General features: G+C 45.5%; 1 protein-coding gene across 15 annotated transcripts in view; it reads left to right on the top strand.

Annotated features, from left to right (window-relative positions):
* ITPR1 (inositol 1,4,5-trisphosphate receptor type 1) overlaps nt 1-22,214 on the top strand; it is a 357,780-nt gene that overhangs the window by 285,024 nt on the left and 50,542 nt on the right. For all 15 annotated transcript variants that reach the window (XM_084765480.1, XM_084765471.1, XM_084765479.1 and 12 more), the window contains 6 exons: nt 5,438-5,638; nt 6,410-6,520; nt 8,824-8,919; nt 11,966-12,088; nt 13,308-13,412; nt 17,003-17,195. In XM_084765480.1, the coding sequence (XP_084621606.1) occupies nt 5,438-5,638; nt 6,410-6,520; nt 8,824-8,919; nt 11,966-12,088; nt 13,308-13,412; nt 17,003-17,195 (829 nt within the window). The remainder of the gene's footprint in view (nt 1-5,437; nt 5,639-6,409; nt 6,521-8,823; nt 8,920-11,965; nt 12,089-13,307; nt 13,413-17,002; nt 17,196-22,214) is intronic.

The raw sequence follows: 22,214 nt of genomic DNA, 5'->3' as shown, positions 1-22,214 counted from the left end.
GTCACTTAGACCACCTTATCTGAATTGAGGATACAACACTACTGACTTTCTGGTTGACAAATAATGAAAATATGGATGGGTGATCTGTCCCTTCCTGTCTTAACCAGTGTCTCCACAAAGTGAGACACATATAGACTTGATCATTAGGGATGTTGGCTCCATATGTAGTTAGTGTGCATATGTACCTGTGTGTGTATCTTATAGCCTGATACCATTTGCCACCAATGACAGTAGATATTCAGGTAATAACTGAATACATGAATAGACTATTGAAGACACTAAGAACATTAGATTTATAAAATCAGGTACATAAATCTAGCTGAATATGGTTGTGTGCTGCATAATGACATTGTCATGTTTGACAAATCATATATACAGCAGTGCGTACCATATGTTCTACAAGTTTAATAAGCTGGACTTGAACCTAGGCAGTCTGGAGCTAAAGCCTGTGATATTAACCAGACTCTAAGACAGAGACAAGGTATTATCTCCCTTGCAGTGCCCTTGTAACAAGCACTGTTTAGAAAGGGTGGAGGCTGCTCTCTAGAGATCTGCCTCTTTGTTTCAAATCCCTGCCCAGGGGAAGCAGGCTGGAGCATGTGGTCCTTGGTGTGCTGCCTGGCTTTCCTGTCAGCTCTTGAACCTGAGGTGCCCACCCCTTTTTGCTTGAGTGGTGTTAGGATGGTAAAGAAAAGTTCATCTGCACAGCTCTTAGATAGGATGTCTCTTCCTAAGCCAAACAAGGCAGCATTGGTAATTATACAAGCTTAAATGGTGATGATGTAAGAGGAATTGATACAGACCAAATCTAGCAAGAGGAAGGTACCACCTTTAAATGTTTACACTGCTGACTTTATCCACCAAGTGACTATGGCTGGACCATTCAGTGTCGCTCCAGCCAACCTCCATTATAAAGACAGGACGTTGTGTAAGAATAATACAAAACAATGAACTAGAATTCATCAACATTAATACCTCTGGTTGCTTTTATTTTTCCCCAATTGCTCTAAAGACTCTGAACTTTGAAAAGCACCTAGGTTCTAGGGTCATTAACTGGCCAAATAGGGCCAGACCTAAAAATGATGGAATTCCCTATGAGACCCACCATTGACCATATTGACCCATTGAATATCAAGGTATCCATGGCAGTCAGTCAGTGGTCCATTTCAGATGTTGACATTCTGGGCTTGACCTTGTCATCATCTGAATGTGGGATCCTGGCTGTCCCTTTGGTTGCCCATTGCACAGTCTTCACTGCTTCAGGCTCAGGCACTTTAGGCTCGAAATGTGGCTTAAGAAAACAGAGCACTTCTTTCCCAAAGAGCCAGGGTCCAGGTGTTGTCTCATTGGCTGGTATTCCTGTGTCTCGTGATGATGTCATTTGTCCCTCCACCTTTTAAACAGCATCAGCAGTTAGGAGGGAGATCAACTAAGGAAAGAGTTGAGTGATCCCTGTGAATCTAGGTACAAGCAGCTCAGTTGTGGCATCTGTGTGACGGAGGTCCTTGCAAACTATAGGGATGGTTCCCTGTGTGGTGTCACTGACCACCACCAACCTTAGGCTCCTCAGAGGAAACAGCTGGTGGCAGTTTCTATGCATGTTACTCACTGGAGAACGCCTGTTTAGCACTTTGCACTAGTGGTGCCCAGACCTTACTTATCCCTCACTCATCTGAGTGTCTGGAGCAGGACTGGAGCCAACCAGAGACTGCAATACAGCACGCTAAGTCTGCACAGCTCTTATTTGCTGAGTTCCCAGCTAACCAACCGAGGATGCCTTGAGTAGAAGCCTCCATGCACGTCTCAGGGACAGTGTTCGTAGATGGGCTCTGAGCTGGCGTCCAGTTTCTTTCATGAACTCGCCCTGCCTCCCCTCTCCATCCTTCTCCCCCGTGCCTGTGTGCTAGAGTAGAGAAATAGAGTTGGGCTTTAATTGCACAAATTCATGATTTCTTGCTGGAAGACTTCAGAATTATAGTCTTCTATGTTTATCTTTTCATGTAACTCTCCTTCCACCTTATGCCCTAGGGATCCCTGAGGAGAAGCAGCTTTTAATGAAGCCTTATGCTGGGAAAATGGGGGGCAGGGAGGGCTGTGTGTGTGTGTGTGTGTGTGTGTGTGTGTGTGTGTGTGTTTGCATGTGCAGGATATACTCACATATTTTAAAAAGACCTAGCAACTTAACATTTGAAAGGTACATAAAGATTTTCCAATCAGGTGGTTCTCAGCCACTTTTTCTTAACCATAGAATCCTGTGTGGGAAGACATCTGGTATAGCAGTAGACTTAAGCTGAGTAGAACAGAGCAGACCTGCCCTGTTGAGAACAGAAACCAGAGTACCTCAAAGCCTTCTTCCCCCAGCCCTCATCTGTAGGGGCTCTGGAAAACATGGAGGTCATTCATGGGGAAGAAAGTACTGTAATGAAACTCATATCTTGGTGTGGCCATTTTAAAGAGAATTCAATTTTAAAAAAGATGTATGGTTCCCCACCAGTTAGGGACAACCTGCTCCACTGCCATTGTATTTGTAAGAAACTAGTTCTCAAAATGACAGTAAGTGGGACGTACCTACTCAGAATGCTGCCTTTTGGCAGAGGCCTGGGGCAGGTGGTGGGGCACATTCATTGTGGGAGTTTTTAAAAGATGCTTCTAACCTACTACAGCTCCAATCAGTGGACCCAGGAACACCACAGGGTCCTGAAGACACCCAAGGTTCCCAGGAATAACCCTCGATTTTTCTTACAGCTGCGAGGCAGGAGTGGTCGCTCCCTGGTGCACGAAAATACAGGTCTGCTCAGAGAGAGAAAGCCCAGCCCTCTGAGGCAGCGGTCTCTGGGCTTGTGCCACTTTCTTGTCATATTTATAACCTTGATTTTCCTGTTGGTAAATGTTCAGTAGAGAGAAAGCCACTGAATTGGGCCTTGCCAAATGGGCCATTGCTGCCTTAAGCAAGGCCTGCTTAGTCAGAGACCTGATGAAGGACTGCCCTTTCACCAGTCTGTGTGGTTTTGAGTGTTTGCCGAGCCACGGCCTGAGCTTCCCCAACCCCAGGTTAAAGGCCCAAGGCTACATGAGCACAGGCCTGAGACCTTTCCCTTCCTCACTCATCTTCATCTCCACCTTCATCGTCCCCAAAAGACCAGAGTTCCCTCATGCTGAGGAGGCAAAGTGCTGTGTGCTAAAGGTGATTAACAAAGCTTCCCTGGGCCCCTCAGTGAACAGTACATGGCTGTTTTTGTAAAAGACAGGAGGAACTAGATCTGAGGTAGGACGGGGAGACTCCACCTAGACACTGAAAAAGCCACACGAGATGGGCTTCAGTGGGGACCACATAAAGTGATAATTTTTTTGTCCTCTTTTCTCTGTTTAGTCAATTGAATTCAGATTATTGCAACCAGCTTTCATAAAGCACCCAGTAGGTACCAGCCCCGTGTAAGCTCCCTGCAACTCTGAGCTGTGGATTTGGTTTCAATGGTGCTAAGGTGCCTCTCCAGTGTGGATTCCTGCACATCCTGCCAGGTGCACAGAGACCAGCAAGGCATCCTGTCCATAACATGGGGGGATGCTTCAGAGGCAGGCAGGATTTCCTGGACACAGTGACTTTATGGTATATCCTAAAGGAAGAGGAGTCAGAGGAGAGGTCAGGAGAGGGAAGACTGTGTGGGAGCTCCAGGGCCAAGAGAGTGAGGTGTGCTTAGAAAAGAAGACATTTATTGCTTCTGCCAGAGAGCACTGTGGTAGGAGCAGTGACTTTCTGCAGCAGAGAGGAACATATTGGGTACAGTGATGTCATCACGATGGGCCTCAGAAGGAATGCTGGTAGTTTGCATCTTAAGCTTCCACATTCTTTCAATGCCTGGCCTGAGGGCTCAGGACCCTCCACCCCTATGTGTTGGCTCTGCTAGGCCTTTAGGCAGGCAGCACCTTCCTTTAGTTGTCACAGCAAGGGAGGAACTGGGTAAAACCGTCCTCTGCCTTCCTATAGCCCTGAAAAAGTACCACACTCAGTTACCTTAGGAAAGGCCACAGGGTAGGACTCCTGAGTAACGTGCTCCTCTGTACCCCCCTGGAACCTGGTCTTGTCACTGAGTGAAAAGGACCAAGGTTAGACTGGGAGGTAGGGGTGTGTCCTGATGACTTAGCAGTCTGCCCACTTCCCAGCTTTTGACCCATACTTTTGCGTGCTTTGTTGGTGGGTATTTTGGTTGTTTCCATTTCTCCACTGTTGTAAACAGTACTGCCGTGACTAGAACATACTCTGTGAATAGAAGTGGAATTGCCACATCAAATCTTATGTCCACTTTGACTTTCTGTTGATGTTATCTTTTTTACTTCCCAATTTCTACAGTAAACACTGCCCACTTTCTAGCTCTGAGATAAGTAGTACTGTAGTTGATTCGTGCCTCATTACAGGAGTCTCAGACATGTGCCTGCTTATCAGACATGTACCCAGCTTTACAAGGCTACATAGCTGTTGATTTCCTTAACCTACTGAGGAAGGGTCTTGCTTTGTGATTCTTGGAGAATACATAGTCAAGCACATATGCACAAACACACACATGGAAACATACATACATGGACATGTACACTTACTCTCACCCCTTACTTTAGTAGTGGAAATGATCATGGCTAGTGTGTGTATGTGTGTGTATGTGTGTGTGTGTGTGTGTGTGTGTGTGTGTGTGTGTGTGTGTATGTGTGTGTAGGAGATGAGGTGATTTTTTTTTTCAGTGCCAGTGATGGAACCAAGGGCCTCATGCATGTTAGGCAAGCTCTCTTCCTCTGAGCTAACTTCCCAGCTCTTAAGCCAGTTGCTAATGGCTTAAGAGGGGCTGGGGAGATGGATCTGCTAGGAAAGTGCTTGTCATGCACTCTGCAGATCAGAATTCAGATCTCAGGCACTTGTGTAAAAGCTAGGCATAGGAGTGCATGCCTGCAATCCCAGCACACAGGGTCCCTGGGACCTGCTGGGCAGCTGGCCTGGCTAAATTGGTGAATTCCCAGGTCACTGAAAGACTCTGCCTCAATAAAATGGAGAGCAGTCAAAGGAAGATGTCCATCATTGATCACTGTCCTCCACATATGTGCACCCAGAAGCATGCATGCATGCACACACACACACCATATGTGCCTCTGTACCAAGATTAAGTTTGTTAAAGGGGTAAATGCGGGAGTGAGAATCCACACCAAAAGAACCTGAAGTAGACTTCCAAGAGAATCCCTCCTTCCTTGAATCTCATGTAGACATACTGGAAAAGCCACAGCTTGAGACCACAGGCTGATCTTCCCTGGGCCACGAGGGCTTGTCTGTTCCATAGTGCACATGTCTTCATAATAGCCGAGCTGTTGAGGACACTCGCCTATTAGAGACAATCAGATAGCAGGACGGATGACCTCCCTCTTCTCTTTGCCTTTGTTCTCCCATGCCTCATTGCAGAATTTCCTTCGTTGCCAAAACAATAAGACCAACTACAATTTGGTATGTGAGACACTGCAGTTTCTGGACTGCATCTGCGGGAGCACAACTGGAGGCCTTGGTCTTCTCGGACTGTACATAAATGAAAAGAATGTAGCACTTATCAACCAAACCTTGGAGAGTTTGACTGAGTACTGTCAAGGGCCTTGCCATGAGAACCAGGTAATTGTTTGTACTCTGGGAAGAGAGAAAAGACATACTCATTATTTGGGAAAGTTAACAGAGACACATAGCACCTATCTCAATCTTGTGGAGCTCTTAAGATGGGCAGTCCTTCTCCATGGTGAAGTTTCCATGGTGTTGTCTCATAATGCCGAACTTGCCCAGTGAATGATGGGGTTGGCTGTATCTTCTTGGCTTGGTTGACTTGGTGAGTTTCCTTAAGACTTCAAGTTTACTTTAATGCTACACCAGGGTGCATGCCTATTTGAAAGGAACACACTGGGGTAGTTTGCAGTCAAGGATACTAATTGGGGGAAACAGATCCATTTGATACCATATGAACTGAGCCAGAAGCTTGCTCCAAGCTTAAGTCTTAAACAGAAATACCAAATTCAGAAGATGACTGATGTAGAGAGAATGGAACACAATTTTAAAGGGGAGAAGGGGCTCAGATCCTGGTATCAGTCACACACTCTATTTTCCTATAAGAACAAAGCCGATTGCACGGCACTCTGTGGATTAGACTCAGCCAATTTATCAGTTAGAGTGTATGGGGACTTTCCTACTGTTTACTGTTAATTCTGAAACTAGAGATCTTCATCTGTCTTTTATTTTTACCACTTTCTCACGGAAAATTGCACTCTCCCCAAACGACATTACTGGGAGTGGTAAGCATTGTGTTGAAATAGCAGTTTAGCCTGTTGGCCTTTGATGTCTGATTTATGGCCAGTATTTGTGTCAATGCCTGTGTGTATGTGTCTGTTTACACAGAACTGCATCGCCACCCACGAGTCTAATGGCATCGATATCATCACAGCCCTCATCCTCAATGACATCAACCCTCTGGGAAAGAAGCGAATGGACCTTGTGTTAGAACTGAAGGCAAGTGGAGCCTGAGAATAGAGGCGGCTGGGAAAAGTCAATTTATGCTTTGCCGGGCATGTGACACAGTTGGTATTGTGAAACTAAATACCAAAACAGTTCTGTTTAACTGAACAAATGAGCTGCATTGCACATTGTGACCTAAAATGCAGAACTTCATTCTTTCCAAAGAAGGGCCTTGGGAGACGATACCAGCTTTTCAGTTAGGTCACCTGGAATGAAAAGCTGTCATCAGAACTGAGAAACAAATTCAGAAAGCATCCAAAAATAAAAAGCCTCAATTCTGAAATCCAGTGTAGACGAAGAGAAACACCACTCCTCTGTGGTTCCTAACCTTGCCATCTATGGGCAGTGGGGTCAGCAGAGGAATGGTACAACTGAGCCCTTGTAGTGGCTAAAGAAATCAGTTGTTACTTAGTCAGGGGACACCTTTTTCTGTTCTGTCATTGACTCTGCAGAAGGGTGGCTGATAATGTTGGCTTAAAATAAGAGTGTGCCTACAGTTCTGTGGTGAGTTCTTTGTCACAGATGGGAGACTGCAGCTGCCAACCCTGAAGCAATCCTAGCATTTAAAACCCTATGAAAATAGCTTTTTGGAGTTAAATGGTGACTTCAAGGTACTTACTTTGTGGGGTTTACTAGATGACACACCATTCCTGAGGGTCCATGGGCTGCTCCCCTAGTCTCTTGCTGCTGTTCAGAGTTTGCATAGGTTGTCATAGATTCAAAAAATCCAGTTCTGAGAATTGAACTTGGAACCGACCATGATGTTGGATGCTGTTTGGAAATGTGTTAGCGTCTCTGAGCACTTTCCTCTTCTGCTACTCCCACATTAGGGCACGCTGAGATCTGTGTTCTCTCTTACACCCGTAGACAGCAGTAAGGACTTCATCCTGACTGTGAAATAGCCTTGAACTGCCGAGGCCAGCTGAAAACTCAGCTGCATTTACTGCATGAAGGGCAACAGAGGAAAACAAGCCTTAGGAGAGGATTTTAACACACTTTTCTCCAGGAACTGCATGGTTAATTTTACTTTTCCTTTAGTATTGAGAACTGAGAGTCCAAACTCACAGTTGATTTGAGCATATGTTTTAAATGGAATTTTTAACACTGTTTTTTCCTGCTGATAAATACTTTATACTTGACTGTCATTCAAGCTCTCGTACGGCTACCACTTATCAGAAAGTACACGATGAGTATCTGCAATAGACTGAGACGTCCATGTGTTCCTGCTTGGTGTTTCTGTGCCTTTTTTCAAGGAATTTAGCAGTCTGGGGATTATGGTAGAAATAGGTGAGAGCTTGGTGACTGGGCTGAACTTCTTCGAGCCAAGCTGTGGAGGAAATTTTATCTCTATTCCTAATCCCCACGGGTCGAGGTGGGGGGAACACAAACTTTGAGACCTATATACAAAGAAGTATGTAAATTGCAGACTTGGGGCCTCAAATGACATTAAGCCAAGAAATACCAGGTGTACACATATGGACATTGTTAATGTAAGGGGGATTATGTCTTGGTGGATGTGAAGGGTTCCTTTGGGCCGCTTTTGTTAACTCATATCATATGTATTCATGATATTAGGAGATATGAAAATTGATGGATTTTAGGACATGGAGAAATTATATTTACTGCCTATGATCTCTGTCCCACAATATCCAATAACAAAATATTTAGGGGAAGAAAGATTGTATTTGTACTGAAAATGTATATACCCTTTATCTTATTCTTACTCCCCAAAGATTATAGTCTGAGTGTTAACCCAGCATTTATTAGGGCTTACAAATAATAGAGATAAAGTAGACAAAGAAGATACATACATTATATACAAATGCTATTCCATTTTGTATGAGGCTTGAGCACCTGAGAATCTAGGGAGCCATAGGGTCCCTGTGGATACAGAGCGAAGACCACACCCACCAGCACCCATGTGTAAACTGTCTATTTCTGCTAGAACTGCTGTGGGGTGTACTAGCCTATCATTCCTGAGGGCAGAGGCTTAAGTGTGCTCCTCAACAGTCTCTCACACCTGTTCTGCGGTTCCAGAGGTTGTCAAAGATTCCAAAAACACAGTGTATGTCCTAACAAATACAGGCCTCATAGACCCTACACATGCTTCTAACACATGTTTCTAAGGTCCCCAGGAGCACACCTTCTGCCTGGTGAAGATACTCTGGAGTGCATGTGGCCATGGGTGGACCTGTCTGTCTAGCCAGGATGCACACCCATGTCAGCTGGGCACATGGGTCCAGGCAGCTGCCCCGGCAGTTCTTCCATATTTCTTCCCTTTTGTTCTCTCCGTTTAGAACAATGCTTCAAAGCTACTCCTGGCCATCATGGAGAGCAGGCACGATAGTGAAAATGCAGAGAGGATTCTATACAACATGAGGCCCAAGGAGCTGGTGAGTTGTGATTGACCCCTTGACAGTAGCACCAAGGAACCTCAGAGTGAAACTGGGACAGAATAAAGGATCTGCTTCTTTGAGCTTCTAAAATCATTCCTCAAATCAGACGTAGCAAGGATCGTTTAATCCAGACCTATGACTGCATAGAGACATATGGCAATGAACATGGGTGGCTCACCTTGTCCTGTTAGCACAGACCACATATAAAAGCTTCCCCTCCATTTGCTCTCCCATGGAGAACAGCAGTGAGGGAGTCTGAGTTGAGGTCCACAGCTCAGTCCTTTGACTCTGCCGCCTTAGGTAGCTCGTTGCCTCATTGAGCTGCACTTTCCAGATCTGTAAAAAAGAAAGTAATATTACTTAACATCGAAGGGTTATCTGTAGTTTAGAACACAAGAGTCAAGTCAGACCTTTAGCGCAGTACCTGGCATGTAGTCCTCCATGAGCAGAGCCTCGTTTTCAGCTCTGATTCACTATTAGGCAAGTGTTCTACCACTGAACTACATCCCCAGCTCTTGGTTTGGAGTGTTTGTTTGTTTTGTTTTTTGTTCTTTTGTTTCATTTGCAAGGGGGGGCAGGGTTAGGAGTGGGAGGTTGAGACACAGTCCCATGTAGTTCAGGCTGGCCTCCAACTCACTGTGTAGCTGAGGCTTTCCTTGAGCTTGGGATCTTCTGCCTCCACCTCCCAAGAACTAGGGATCTGGGCATATGCACCACCATTCCCCGACAGCCTTGGTTGTGTGAAATGATGGCTTGCTATAGCCCAGCTGGCCTCAAACTCATAATAATCCCCTTACTGCATACCCTGGGAATACTAGAGTGTGTCACCACACATAGTCCCTGCCACATCTTTTTAGAGCTTACGTGTTCACATCTGTTCTTGGTGCTGTCATCAGGACAACAGGAGAGTGTGTTTCGAATGTTAGTGCTCGGTTTTTGTTTTCTTAAAGCATGACCTGGTTTGTTTTTGAAGAATGACTATCATGATGGGCTGTGACTCCGATGCTGGGAGTTGGTGGCTTGAACTGTGAAAGGAGCAGTGTTCAAGGATGGGTGATAGGAGTTGAGTCTATTTGGACTTTGCCTCATGCAAATAAACTGTAACTGACAAGCTTAAATGAGGGCATTAAAACATCTCTGCCTCCTGGTGACCTGGATGTGCACTAGAGACCAGACCAAAGTCCCTTTATGTATTCCTTTAAATAAAAGTTCACAGCAGCCTAGTTCTTTGATCCCTGAGGTCAGGGAGTGAGTTCTCAGCAGAGACAGGAGCCTCTGCAAGTTTTCATAACAGCTTATGTAACTGGGGCTAACTGGGTATCTAAGGGTCATTATTTAGTAGGGTCAGAATGGCCTTCGATTAGAACCCATTTCAGCTTTTCTGAATCAGAAATGTGCCCTGGACCTTCAAGACTGTCTTGGGTAAAGGAAATGCCACGACCCCTTTTGACAGCTGCCACCATCTCCTGGGTTGCCCCCTTGTGGTTAGAAAACATCATTCTGGATCATAGAAAGGGTCAAGTCTTCTTGAAGAAACCAGGGTTCTACGAAGACAAATAGGAAGTTTGAATGTCCAGAACACATCCACATGAGTGTGTGTATGTGCATATGCATGCATGCTCCTATGCATGTACTCTACATATGGAACATGCTGGGTTGGTTTTAGAACTGCTAGGAAAACAAGCTAAGAGAGTGAGGATCTCATCCCCAAGGTTCCATCCCGCAGCTAACCCCCAATCAGTACTAAACGTGTGGCTTTCTGCACGCTTGCTCTTGGATGAGAAGGTCCCAAATAATAGCTAGTGGCTGTGAAAAAGCTGCCCCAGGCTGAAGTACCTTCTGGATCATCAAAGGAAATGACTAATTCTTAGTATAACTGAACATATTTATTCTTGATGTTTGAATTATTAAATTCTGAGTGATATGTTTATTTAGGAAAGCTTGGCAGAGCATTGTGCTGAGTGCCAGGGGAGAGATTCAGCCCTAAGCAGCCCTAGCCTCTTCACTCTGAAAACCAAAGAGAGTGAGAACAGTCAACAGGTAGTAAGATGCTCTAAGACGTATGCTACTAGGTTGTGAGGAGTCCTGGGGTCAAGCAGGTAGCTGGAAAGGGTAGTGGCTAAGTTCAAATCCTAGCTCATGACCCATGGCCTTAGCAATGTGCTTTCATGTCCTTATTTCCACATCTTACAGGAGCAGACATTTCTGAGACCTCATAAAACATTTGAAAGCATTACATTTTAACAGAATGTTAGCACACGGAGCACAGTACAAGCAGAGGGTGGCATAGGTTTTCAGTAGGTGGTCCTGGCTCATGCAGTTACCTTCCCATGGAGTAGGCTCTGGGACACTTGGACCCAGAAAGCACTTAAGTACTTGCATACTTCCCCAAAGCTAATGGTTTTCTTACTAGTTTTCCCCCTGAAGGGAGCAGTGGTTGAGAAAAGGAAATTTTGGTGTGTGTGCACACGTTTGTGTGTGTGTGTGTGTGTATGTGTGTGTGTCTATGTTTGTGTGTGTGCCTGTGTGTCTGTGTGTGTCACATGTTGCACTTTTCAAGGGTGCTGGTAGTGGTGGTGTATGTCTCTGCATTCATACATGGTGGTGGGGGGTGAGGATTTAGAAATGAAAAACAAGCTTTCTTTTTCCGCTGTTGAGTTCCTGGATTCAGGCTCGGGTCTTCAGCTTGCATGGCAAAACCCTTTTAGCCATTGAACCACCATCTTACCAACCCATTTTGTCCCTCGGTCAAGGTGTTTTTTAATAACCACCATTGACTTCTAAGCAGAGGGATATGAACCAGCCATTGAATGTGTTGGTCCAGGTAAAGTGAATGAACTTGTCTTGTCAGTGAATTTGGTGCCCACTGCCAGGATCGTGATAATTAAGTCTGCAGCTCCATCCATGCCTGGTGAGACTGGATATAGTCCTTGGTGTGAGCAGTGTCTGCCCAGAAGTAGGGACAGCTGTCTAAACTGTAGATGCCGGTCCTGCCTGTGTCAGCTGTGAGTCAGGAGATGTGTTCTCTTGCCTCTTCTCAAAGGTGGAGGTGATCAAGAAAGCCTACATGCAAGGTGAAGTGGAATTTGAGGATGGGGAGAATGGTGAAGATGGAGCTGCTTCCCCCAGGAATGTGGGCCACAACATCTACATCCTTGCTCACCAGGTACAGCCCTCTCTCTCTCTTGCCCATACCAGCATTCTGAGCTGGAGGTGTCCTGAGACCGGCCCTTCCTGGAAAGCTTTCTCCTAGTACTGGTTGTACCCGTGTGAACATGGCTTGCAGGTGTGTTTGGCCACCTGCCCCAAGGGCCTGAGTTCCAGGACTCTGCCATTTTCCCAGTGTGGTAGGTCCCAGCCTTGGAAATCCCCATGCCTTGAGCAATGATCCTGGATGCTTGGTCTGGAGCCACTGAGAAAGAGTCTTAGGCATTTTATAAATACTAATGAATCTCTCTTAACAACCTAAAGAAATAAACTTGAGCTTCCTTGCCTATCACATTTGGGGATCTGTGGGAACCTGTCCTTACAATTTCCTTTTGTTTGCCTTTCTGGGTGATACTTTCTGCCCTGACACCAAAATGTCACATTTCATAATCTCTTCTCAAGTGGCTGGGTTTTTGAAGTTGCTTCTTCCTTGGGTATACTGGGGTGTCTTCAGGTTTTGGGTAGGGATGGGCAAGCTGTAGCCCAGCTAGAGAGTGGCATGTCCTTTCTTTAGCCCCTTTTAAAGTTGAGTACGGGACCTGGGTGTAGCACAGTGAAGGCAAGAGGCCTGGAGTTGCCAGGTCCTGCCCTAGCACACCTACTGATGGATTTCAAACACTCCCCTGGCCCACACTGCCTCCGTTCTCAGCACCTAGCATCTGAAAGGGTTTCTGAATAGTCCCAGAATGGGGGCTTAATGGGGGTGCCCAGAAAATGTCATGTCCCTCCTGCCTGGCTTAAGCAATCAGGGAAAAGGAGGATCCTGCCTGGGCATAAGCTGTGCTATGCAGCTTCTTTTATTGCCAGACTCCCAAAATAGCCTCTGTGCAAAGGGAGCTGAGTCGAAGGGAGCAAGCCTCTTGCTTGGTACCTTGGCCTTTGGCTTACTGCTGGTCACTTTGCACTGTTTGTGTAAACTCAGAAAAGCTGTGGCGAGAGCTCAATTGACAGAGTGCTTCCCTAACATCCAAACAGCCTTGGCTGTGGTGCTGTACATCTGTGACACCAGAACTCTAGAGGAAGTGGCAAGAACATCACAAGTTTAATGTCACCCTCAGGTGCATAGCAAGGTCAGGGCCAGCGTGCAATACAGGAGACCCTGTCTCAAAGAAATAAACAGTGTTTGAAAGTGGCTCTTACAACCCCTGACTCCCAGTTTCTCTTTGCTTGTGCTCTAGTTGGCTCGGCATAACAAAGAGCTTCAATCCATGCTGAAACCTGGAGGCCAGGTGGACGGCGATGAAGCTCTGGAGTTCTACGCGAAGCACACAGCACAGATCGAGGTAAGTGGGGGAGAAAACAGTCAAGCCACAACCAGGGAGAGCTTGGGCAGCAAGGCCTAGACCTTTGGCATATGGTGCCCCATACCAAAGGTGTTCTCACCGCTCCAAGCAATAAAAATGTTGGGGTGCTTCCTGTTTACTAGGTTCCCCCATTAGGCACTAGATTTCCAGTGATAGCCAATGCTATCATGATTCCTGCTTAAGGCCCAGAGCTCTGGAGATGCACACTGATCAGATCCACATAGAGGCAATGGCAATGTCAGGTCAGCTCCTAAAGCAAGGGCGTGGGACTGTGGAGGTAGGTAGCTCAGTTGAGAAAGCATTTGCTGTGCAAGCAGAAGGACCCAACTTAGTTCCCAGAACCCACATTAAAAAATTAGGAGTAATGTCAGGCACTATAATCCCAGTGCTGGGGAGGCAGAGGCAAGTTGCTGTCTGGGCTTGCATGACCTACTTCGGTCAATAGGAGACCTTGCCTCCAAAAAGAAAGAGGGAAATGGACAGGGGCAAAGTGCCTGAAAAGGATACCAAGGTAGACTCCACCTACCCTATGCAAATGCACACCGGGCCCCACCTGCACATATGAACATATGCTCACATGAAATCTAGCAGAGAGACCTACTGTAGATTATAGTGGTGGCCCAGGAGATCTGTTGAGAAGAAATGCCATCCAGATACAGAGTGAAAGAACAGAAGACTGAAATAAGCAGTCCCAAGAGGGAGAAGCTTTTCTGACTTCTACAAGGAAGACCACAGGTAAGGGGTGCAGCTGGAATCGAATGAGTCAAAGTGGAAATGGCGCTGAGTTAAGGAGAGGAAACAGCACAGAACATTCAAAGCTGACACACTGTCCTGGAAAGAAGTCTGCACTTTATCCTCGGAACAGTGGAAACTGCTGGCGTTTCACCCATGTGGGCCTCACCATCCTCTATGCATTTTAAACAGGACAACACACTCACTGGCCCCCTGAAGTGCGTGCCACCATCTCTACTTGGCAAATGGAAGAGATCTTCAATAAGGCTCAGTGAGGATGCACACTTCTCCCCCTCTCAGTGTCACAACTGGAGTTTTAGTCCCAGGCTGTGTGACCCCTGAATATGGGGTGCAGAGTCTATCCACCCCATTGTCTCTTAGCATCTGAAAGGAAATGTGTCTGGTGTCAGGGTCCAGGTACTCAGAATGCTGTACCTTGTTTTGCTAATGAATTTACTACCAATATCAGAAGAGGGATTTGGAAGCCCTAAGAGACTCGGTGGGTAGCAGGACATTCTAGGTAGAGGCTCTTCAGGCGTCTCTTCTTACCTGCCATCTCAGCTCTGCAGGTAGTCCCGAAGAAACGCTTCATTTGACCAACTTGTCAGCCATGCCAAATGCATGTGAACTCACAGTGTGGATTTATTTATCCTGGCCAGAAACTTAGCCAGAAGGCCAGCTCTGTCCTCTGCGTCCTCGATGAGACAAGCTTGGCAGTGCAGAAGGTTGAAGACGAATAGAATCGGGAGGTATTGTCTAACCCTTTGGCCCAGCTGAGAGGAGACTGAAACCGGATGAAAATAAAAGAGCATGTCCAAAGTCTCCTACCACTAGGGGTAGAGAAGGAATGCTCTTCGGTCCTCCTGACTCCCACTGCTAAGTCTGCTTAAACAGTGAAAAACGTAAAACTATTGCTAGCCTCTGAATTCTGCCCTTGGCTGGCCAGGACCCTCCCTTCGACTCCCCTGCAGGTTATGTATGCAAATCCATGGTACTGTGTCATAGCTGCTTGAAGCTTTGCGAGCCGACTCTGGACTTTTCAGCCTTTAGCCATAGAACACAATTCTTGCCAGAGGTCTTCCTCTCCTCTCCCTTTTCCTCCTGAATCTCTTTTGTGCTAGGCGAAGGAACAAATGGTCCCAGACGCGAGGCTGTGTGAAGCAGGTGGCGACTTTCATAGCAAATGTGGAGAGCAGGTCCTCGTCCTAGGCGTGTTCTAGGTGCTAACCACACACTACACTTCCAGTTAAACCAGGTTGGCTTTGAACCAAAACCATTCTGACATCAAAGAGATTCTGAAGCCCCCCACCTGAGCTCCAGCTAGATTCAGGAGGCTGTGGTGTAGAGACCTTGTGCCTCTGTTCGTATGGAGTCAGAGCTGTGAGAACCTGTCTAACTTCCACAAGCGTTTCCTACCACAGCCGAGCCTGAGTCACCTCTCTTGCCCCATCAGGGAACAAAGGTATTGAGAGAGGGAGCAAGCTCTTCCTGTCCAGGGCGTCATCCCTGGGCTTAGCTGACCTCCTCAGCTTCTGCGGAAGATTGTAAAAGGCCAAGAGGCCATGTCTCTGCTGTCCTACAGCCTGTGGCCTTTTAGAACTCTCTCCTTGAAACTGTGACTTAGTACAGCATCCTAAAATTGGAAACGCACTACTCTAGAGACAGCCATCGAAGGAGAGAAGGAAGGACACCTGCAGATGTCCACCCCTGCAGCCCCACAAAACCAGTCTAAGGAGCACTGGTGCCCTCCCAGAGGCAATTGTCATTGTAGTTCATGTATCATGCATTCTGGACATTATGACAAGATGTAGGAAGTCATTGCAACTGTGGTGTCAAAACAAAGTTCTATTCTAGAAGTTCCTTTCCAGGGCTAATCTAGTCTTTTCTATCTGAGAAAAAAAATAATGGGTGAGGCTTATTCTGTGCCCCAACATTGCCCTATCTAGTATGACAGCCATCAAGCCATGCCTGTTACATCAAAATCAGGTGCAAGTACTTGTTCTGTTGCTAATTTGTAATAACTGCATGTGGCCCCCAGTGGCTCCCAGTGGCCCCTGTGACTAGTGCCTGTCCTCTTGGACACACAATGTCTCCATCCTTGTAGAAAGTTCCACTGTACAGTACTAGCCTCAGCTGAATATTCTAACAAAACTTTGTATAAACTGCTTGAGATGAAAGCTGGTCATATTTAAAGGAAAAGGAGGAATGCGTTTCCCATCTGTTCGTTTTCATCAACTAATTTTTACACTATACAGTGTCAGTGTTGGTTGCTACTGAGAGTTTTAAAGAGGCTGAGCTTGTTAGCTTGTGAAATGGTGCTGGTTGTCTTTAAGCTTATCAGTTGTTTGTCCAGACAAGCACTTCAGCAGTATCTAGTCAAGGCTATACACTGTTCACCCATCGGGTCACAGCAGAGTCACTTAGAGTACCTTGGGAATATATAGAGTGTAACTATAATAAGTTTATGATTCTAGCGGGTTTTTTTTAAAGGTGAATATTTGATGTTACAGTCACAAAATTAAAACTAGTATTTAAAGGTGGAGAAGTATTAAGATAGTATAGGGGGGACGTTGGTCATATTTATATGGAGTATGAAGTTATATAAATTGTTACAGACTTAACAAAACTTTTGTGTCTAGTGTGTGCATGCACAAAGGCACAGATACACATGTGTGTGCATGTACGCATACACATACACACACCAGCTGAGGGCTATCAAATCAGACAGATTCACATTATCCTGAGCCTTGAACTCCAAGTTCACTGCCAACAGCAAAGCAAAAGAGTCCTCATAAAAGGCTTTGAGAATAATTGCTTCCCCTCCACTTTAACCCTAGATTGTTAGACTGGACCGGACAATGGAACAGATTGTCTTCCCTGTGCCCAGCATCTGTGAATTCCTGACTAAGGAATCAAAACTGAGAATATATTACACCACGGAAAGGGATGAGCAAGGCAGCAAGATCAATGATTTCTTCCTGCGCTCCGAGGACCTCTTTAACGAAATGAATTGGCAGAAGAAACTCCGAGGTGAGTCCTAGAGCCTGGACACACTCTGGGAATTGTTCAGCTCTGGTGCTTCTCGCTTGGCCTGAGTAGTGTGCGTACCACCAAGCAGAATCAATTTGGGAAGAGTTGGTGGTGGTGTCCCTTTCTGCATATAGGGAACTTCTGTGTTTCAATATATGGGACCAATCTAAGGGTTCTAAATGGGCTGTGTTCATGCAGCATTTGATTTGATTGGTCCAGGGGCTTCAAGGGTGACTCAGAGTGCCTCAGAGAACCAATTAGACACAGAAAAGGCCAAGCCTTTTCCTGCACAGGATGGCTCCCTTGGGCTGAGAATGAAGACTGGCACCACCTGTTCCTGAGACTCTTCTATTTTCCCTCTGACGGAGTAGTTCAGGTTCAAACCTCTCAGTCACTTTATAGGCGGTGCAATTGTTTGCCATGCTAAGATGCAGCATTGCTCACCAGCAGGTCTTGTGGCAAAGCCCAGCCAAATCAAATGGAGATTACTTGTCTTAGACACATTTATAGCGCTTCCCCAGAGGGCTTCTCAGCTCCCAGTTTTCATTAGCGTTTTAATGTGATCCTTCAGCACCAGCAGTGTGCTTGGCAGCAGCTGTTGTAACCAACTTTGAAAGGATCATGCTTAATTTGTGTGTTAGTTGGGAGCCAGATTCTTTTCTTTCTTTTTTTCTTTCTTTCTTTCTTTTTTTTTTAATTTGAAACTCCAAAGCCACTACTTGAGATCGGTCAGGCTTTTTGCAGGGTGTGGCTGGGGCAGGGGAGAACTATGTCAGAGAACAGTTTCTGGGACTTCTTGTGCCATCTCCGGTCCCTGCCAGTCTGAGCAGAGCCAGGCCTGCCTTCCTTACCGGGCTTGCCTTGTCTGCCTTCCTCCTCATTTCCCTGGCACCCCTGGAGGTTCACACATGGCAAAGAATTGTACAATCAAGGTAGTACCAGGTCCTCGGCACCAAGGAGAGGGAGGAGGGCTGTCTTCCATTTGCACCATCCACCGCTTGTACAGATGCAGGCAGGCAGCTCAACTGTTCCTAGACCCTCAGCTCTCTGGTGGCCAGTGAAGATTCATTTACCCCAGAGTGGCCATCTCATTGTCTCAAGATTTTCCTTGAAGTATAGCTAATGCCTTATCTTATTTCAGTCTTTCTGTTTTTTGAGGAAAAAAAAATAGTGTTTGTTTTAAGGAAGTTTGAAAACTCTACTTGTCATCTGAAAATTTTTAATTGCCTTCAAAGCTATCTACTAGGAGAAAAGTGGAAAATAATAAGTGAATTAAACAGTCCAATTATTTAGAAAGGGGAGAGATGTACTCATTAGAAGCAGCATTAAAATAGAACACATCACTTTTCACTAAGTAGTTTATTTCTACCAAGTGTGTAGGGAAGACTTTTCTGTCATGTTTGTGAGGCTGACTGACCGTTGGCTGACGTCAGTGATGGTCTTGATCGGTGTGATGGGAAGTCAGTAGCCTGTTCTCTATTTGGCTACTGATGTTAGTGTTTTCTAGTGTTAAATCATTATGGGGCTGAAGGGATGGGCTGGTGGCTAAGAGCCCTGGCTGCTTTTGCAGAGGAGCTAAGTTCACTTCCTGGCACATGCCTGGCCAGTCACAACCATCTGTAACTCCAGTTCCAAGAGATCTTGACACCCTCTTTTGGCCTATTTGAGTACTAGGCATTATGTGGTACACATACATACATGCAAACTATACACCCATGCACATAAAACACAGAAATCTGCCTTTTAAAGGAAATTAGTTTTATTCTACAAGTGTTTTAATTCTTCAAGAATTAAATACCCAATGTGATTTGCTCTCTGGAAACCCTTTCCTGCTTTCTTCTTGAAACACATATGCATGCACACACCCTCCTATGTGTACACATCTTTTAGGCCATCCCTTTCCAACATCTGGAGATTGTATGTCTAGTGAAAAGAAGATTCCAGGCTGTGGTACCTAGAAGATAATGCAAAAGGAAGCACAGGTAGAGCTGCTTATGCTGACCACTTCTTGCTTGGAATTTTCCCTCTTGTTTATCACATTAAAGATGGGAATGCTGCTTGTGTGGAGTCCTAAGTCATCCATAGAAGCCCAGTTTCTTTAAACCAACAGCTGGGAGCCAGTGTGACCAAGACATGCTCTCGAAGCAGTTATTTATGTCTGTCTTGGGTGCTGGCATTCTGCCTTATTGCTGTGGTGTGGCGAGTGTATCAATCCAGCTAAATTACAGTCCTTAGTAAGAGAGACCTTGCTACAAGGTGCAGTGGGGGATCCGGCAATGTGTGTATTTCTTCCTGTGGGAACTAACGATCTGTACCAAGACAGATAGCACAAGCATATCTTTAAGTGGCTATGAGATGAAGCTGATTATGATTAGGGTTATAATCAAGCAATGACAGGTTACAGAAGTATGGGAAACGAAGACTTGAAAGAAGAGGATGGATGGTGCTAACATCTCACAGGGAGGCAGAATTTGAGTAGCCACAGCCTAGAAGATCAGGAGATGGGGTGGTGTGTTCCATTGCCTACTGCTACTATAACTGCCATGAACTCTGATCCTTACCGCAACATAAATGTAACTGCCTTACCATTCTAGACATCAGGAGTCTGGTGAGATCCTCCCTGAGTTAGAAATCAAGGTATGGATAGGGTATGTTTATGCTACAACCTCCAGCATGTTAAAGCTAAAAGCTACCTGTATTTCTGAGTTATGAACCTTTCTCCATTTTCAAAGCCAGCGATGTCAAGGAGACCCTTTTCCAAGCTGTGTCCCTCTGATTGAGTCTTTACCTCCTTCTCTCACCTAAAAGACTCTGTGAATCTCTTTTGTGGTGTAACATAACTCATTCACAAGCTGAAGACTGAGGTCTGGGACATTTGAATGGACATTGTTTTGGTTAGCATAGAAAGCCTGTTCATTGCTTTAATCATTCCCAAAACACAATGGCTTAAAGCAACAAATGCTCCTTTTCTTATGTTTCCCATGGTCAGAAATGACTTAGCTGGATAGCTACAGGTCAGGGTCTTTCACTAGGTAGCCACTGAGTTACCATCAGAGCTACTGTCATCTGAGCACTTGCCCAGCCCTGACGAATCCACTTTGTAGTGTGCTCTAATAGCTCTGGAATCACGGGATTCTTTTCTTCTGCACATAGCCCTTTCCAACGAGTCTCAGATGTCCTCCTGACACAACTGTTGCTTTCTTTAAAGTCAGTGATTGAAGAGCGAGTGTAAGGAGAAAGCCACAGAGTTTTTTATGACCTGCTCTTAGAAACCTCATGCCAGCACATGAAGTATCTTCTGCATATTAGAAGCATAACCTAGATACAGCCATACTCAGGACAGTGTAATTAGCTGCCCCTCTTAGGGTATTCCATCAAAGAAAGAGTTACATCCAAGAGTGAGGAGGTCTGTATCACAACAAAGGGAGTATGTGGAAGCTGAAGGGCACGGTGTGTTTGTAAGAACTACCACTAGATTGGAATTGTAGGAGCAGCAGATGAGGGGAAGGGAAGTGGGAGAAAGGTTTGGAGAAAGATGGCACATAGCTCCATATACCACAGGAAGTGTAAAGATATTGTGGGCCTTTAACTTCTACCTGAATAAACAACTGTATAGGCTACAGGACTGATTATTTATGTGTTCAGATTCAAAATGAGAGTATAAATAGTATCAGCTTTGGGAAATTAGATTTATTAGTAAACTGTATGCCCTAGTTAAAGGCCATTTACTGCAGCTGTACTGAAGGGGACATGTTCCCACGCAAGGAATCTGGCTTCCATGGACCATCACGGATTTCTGCTAGCTTCTTGTATTTTTCCTGGACTTCTTATGAGCTCTTATGTATACATGAGTGTGGAGAGGCCATTAATCTCACTGAACCTGTCACTTATCCTCAGCAGAAAGCCTCCAGCTTTCTACTATTCAACCTCTCCTGTTCTTTTTGGGTGCTTTTGTTATGTATATCAAAAGTGGATGCCCATTGCACTTTCATCTCCAGTTTGCTTCAGCAGGCTAGGGGTGTGGCTCAGTTCTACAGTACTTGCCTAGCGTGCAGGAAGCCCTGGGTTTGATCTTCAGCACCATATAAAACTAGGCGCAGAGAAGCCCAGCTCTCATCCTGTACTCAGTGAAGAAGTGAGAGGGTAAGAAGACTGAGGTCACCCTCACTTGCAGAGTTGGTTTGAGTCTAGCCTATACTACATGAGACCCTGTCTCAAAGTATGCAATTTTGTTTCCCAGTTATTTCACAAAATACTAAATTGCTACCTGGAAGTTGACTGGATTCAGTCAGCCCCTGCATTGGCCATCTGTCTTTACCCCTTTCACTGACTCCAAATGATCACTTATTGGGGAAATGAGATTGCAAATCCTTCCTTTCATTTCTGGGCATTGATTTCTCTTCTTTTTTAAGATGAAGAATTTCAACTTAGATGACTGCTCATAGCTCTGTAACTCAATAGTTTTGAAACATTGCCTGTGACCAAGTTCCAACATGATATCAACAATTACTAAATTACCCAGAAACCTCTTTAATTGTGCCATTACTTTCTTTGGATGAAAGTTTCCAAAGGCTTGGCTTCTGTTGCAGGCACCATTAGAGGGTCATTGGATTTATCATTGGGCGGCTGTCCTAAAGTTCTGTGAAAATCTCACTGGTGGGGAAGTGGTCTATGATAGAGATCCTGGTCTCACATATCCTGTGCTTTGACCCGGAGAGGAGGGATCAGTATCTAATAAGACTGTTTTGTGTAAGCTGTCTCCGGCATGGCTACTTCAGTTACTTCTATGACATCTGTCGCATCAAGCCAACTGTCGGAAGCAATGGCTTAAGAAGGTGGCAGTGTGCAAAGTGTCCCCTGCCCTGTTGTGATAGCTTTGTGTCATGCCCTTTCTCTCCCGGAGCCTTTGGGAATGTGAACTCCACTGCTGACCATGGTCAGCCACCTGCTGTCCCCGGTTCCTTGGTTTTGAGATCAAATGAACCATTTGAGGGAAAAGACAAGCGACTCAGTGGTGAG

Source organism: Acomys minous, assembly GCF_964271855.1.
Source record: "Acomys minous genome assembly, chromosome: 17".
NCBI lineage: Eukaryota > Metazoa > Chordata > Mammalia > Rodentia > Muridae > Acomys > Acomys minous.
The sequence above is the reverse complement of the archived record's forward strand: the minus strand, read 5'-3'. Positions and strand labels throughout refer to the sequence as shown.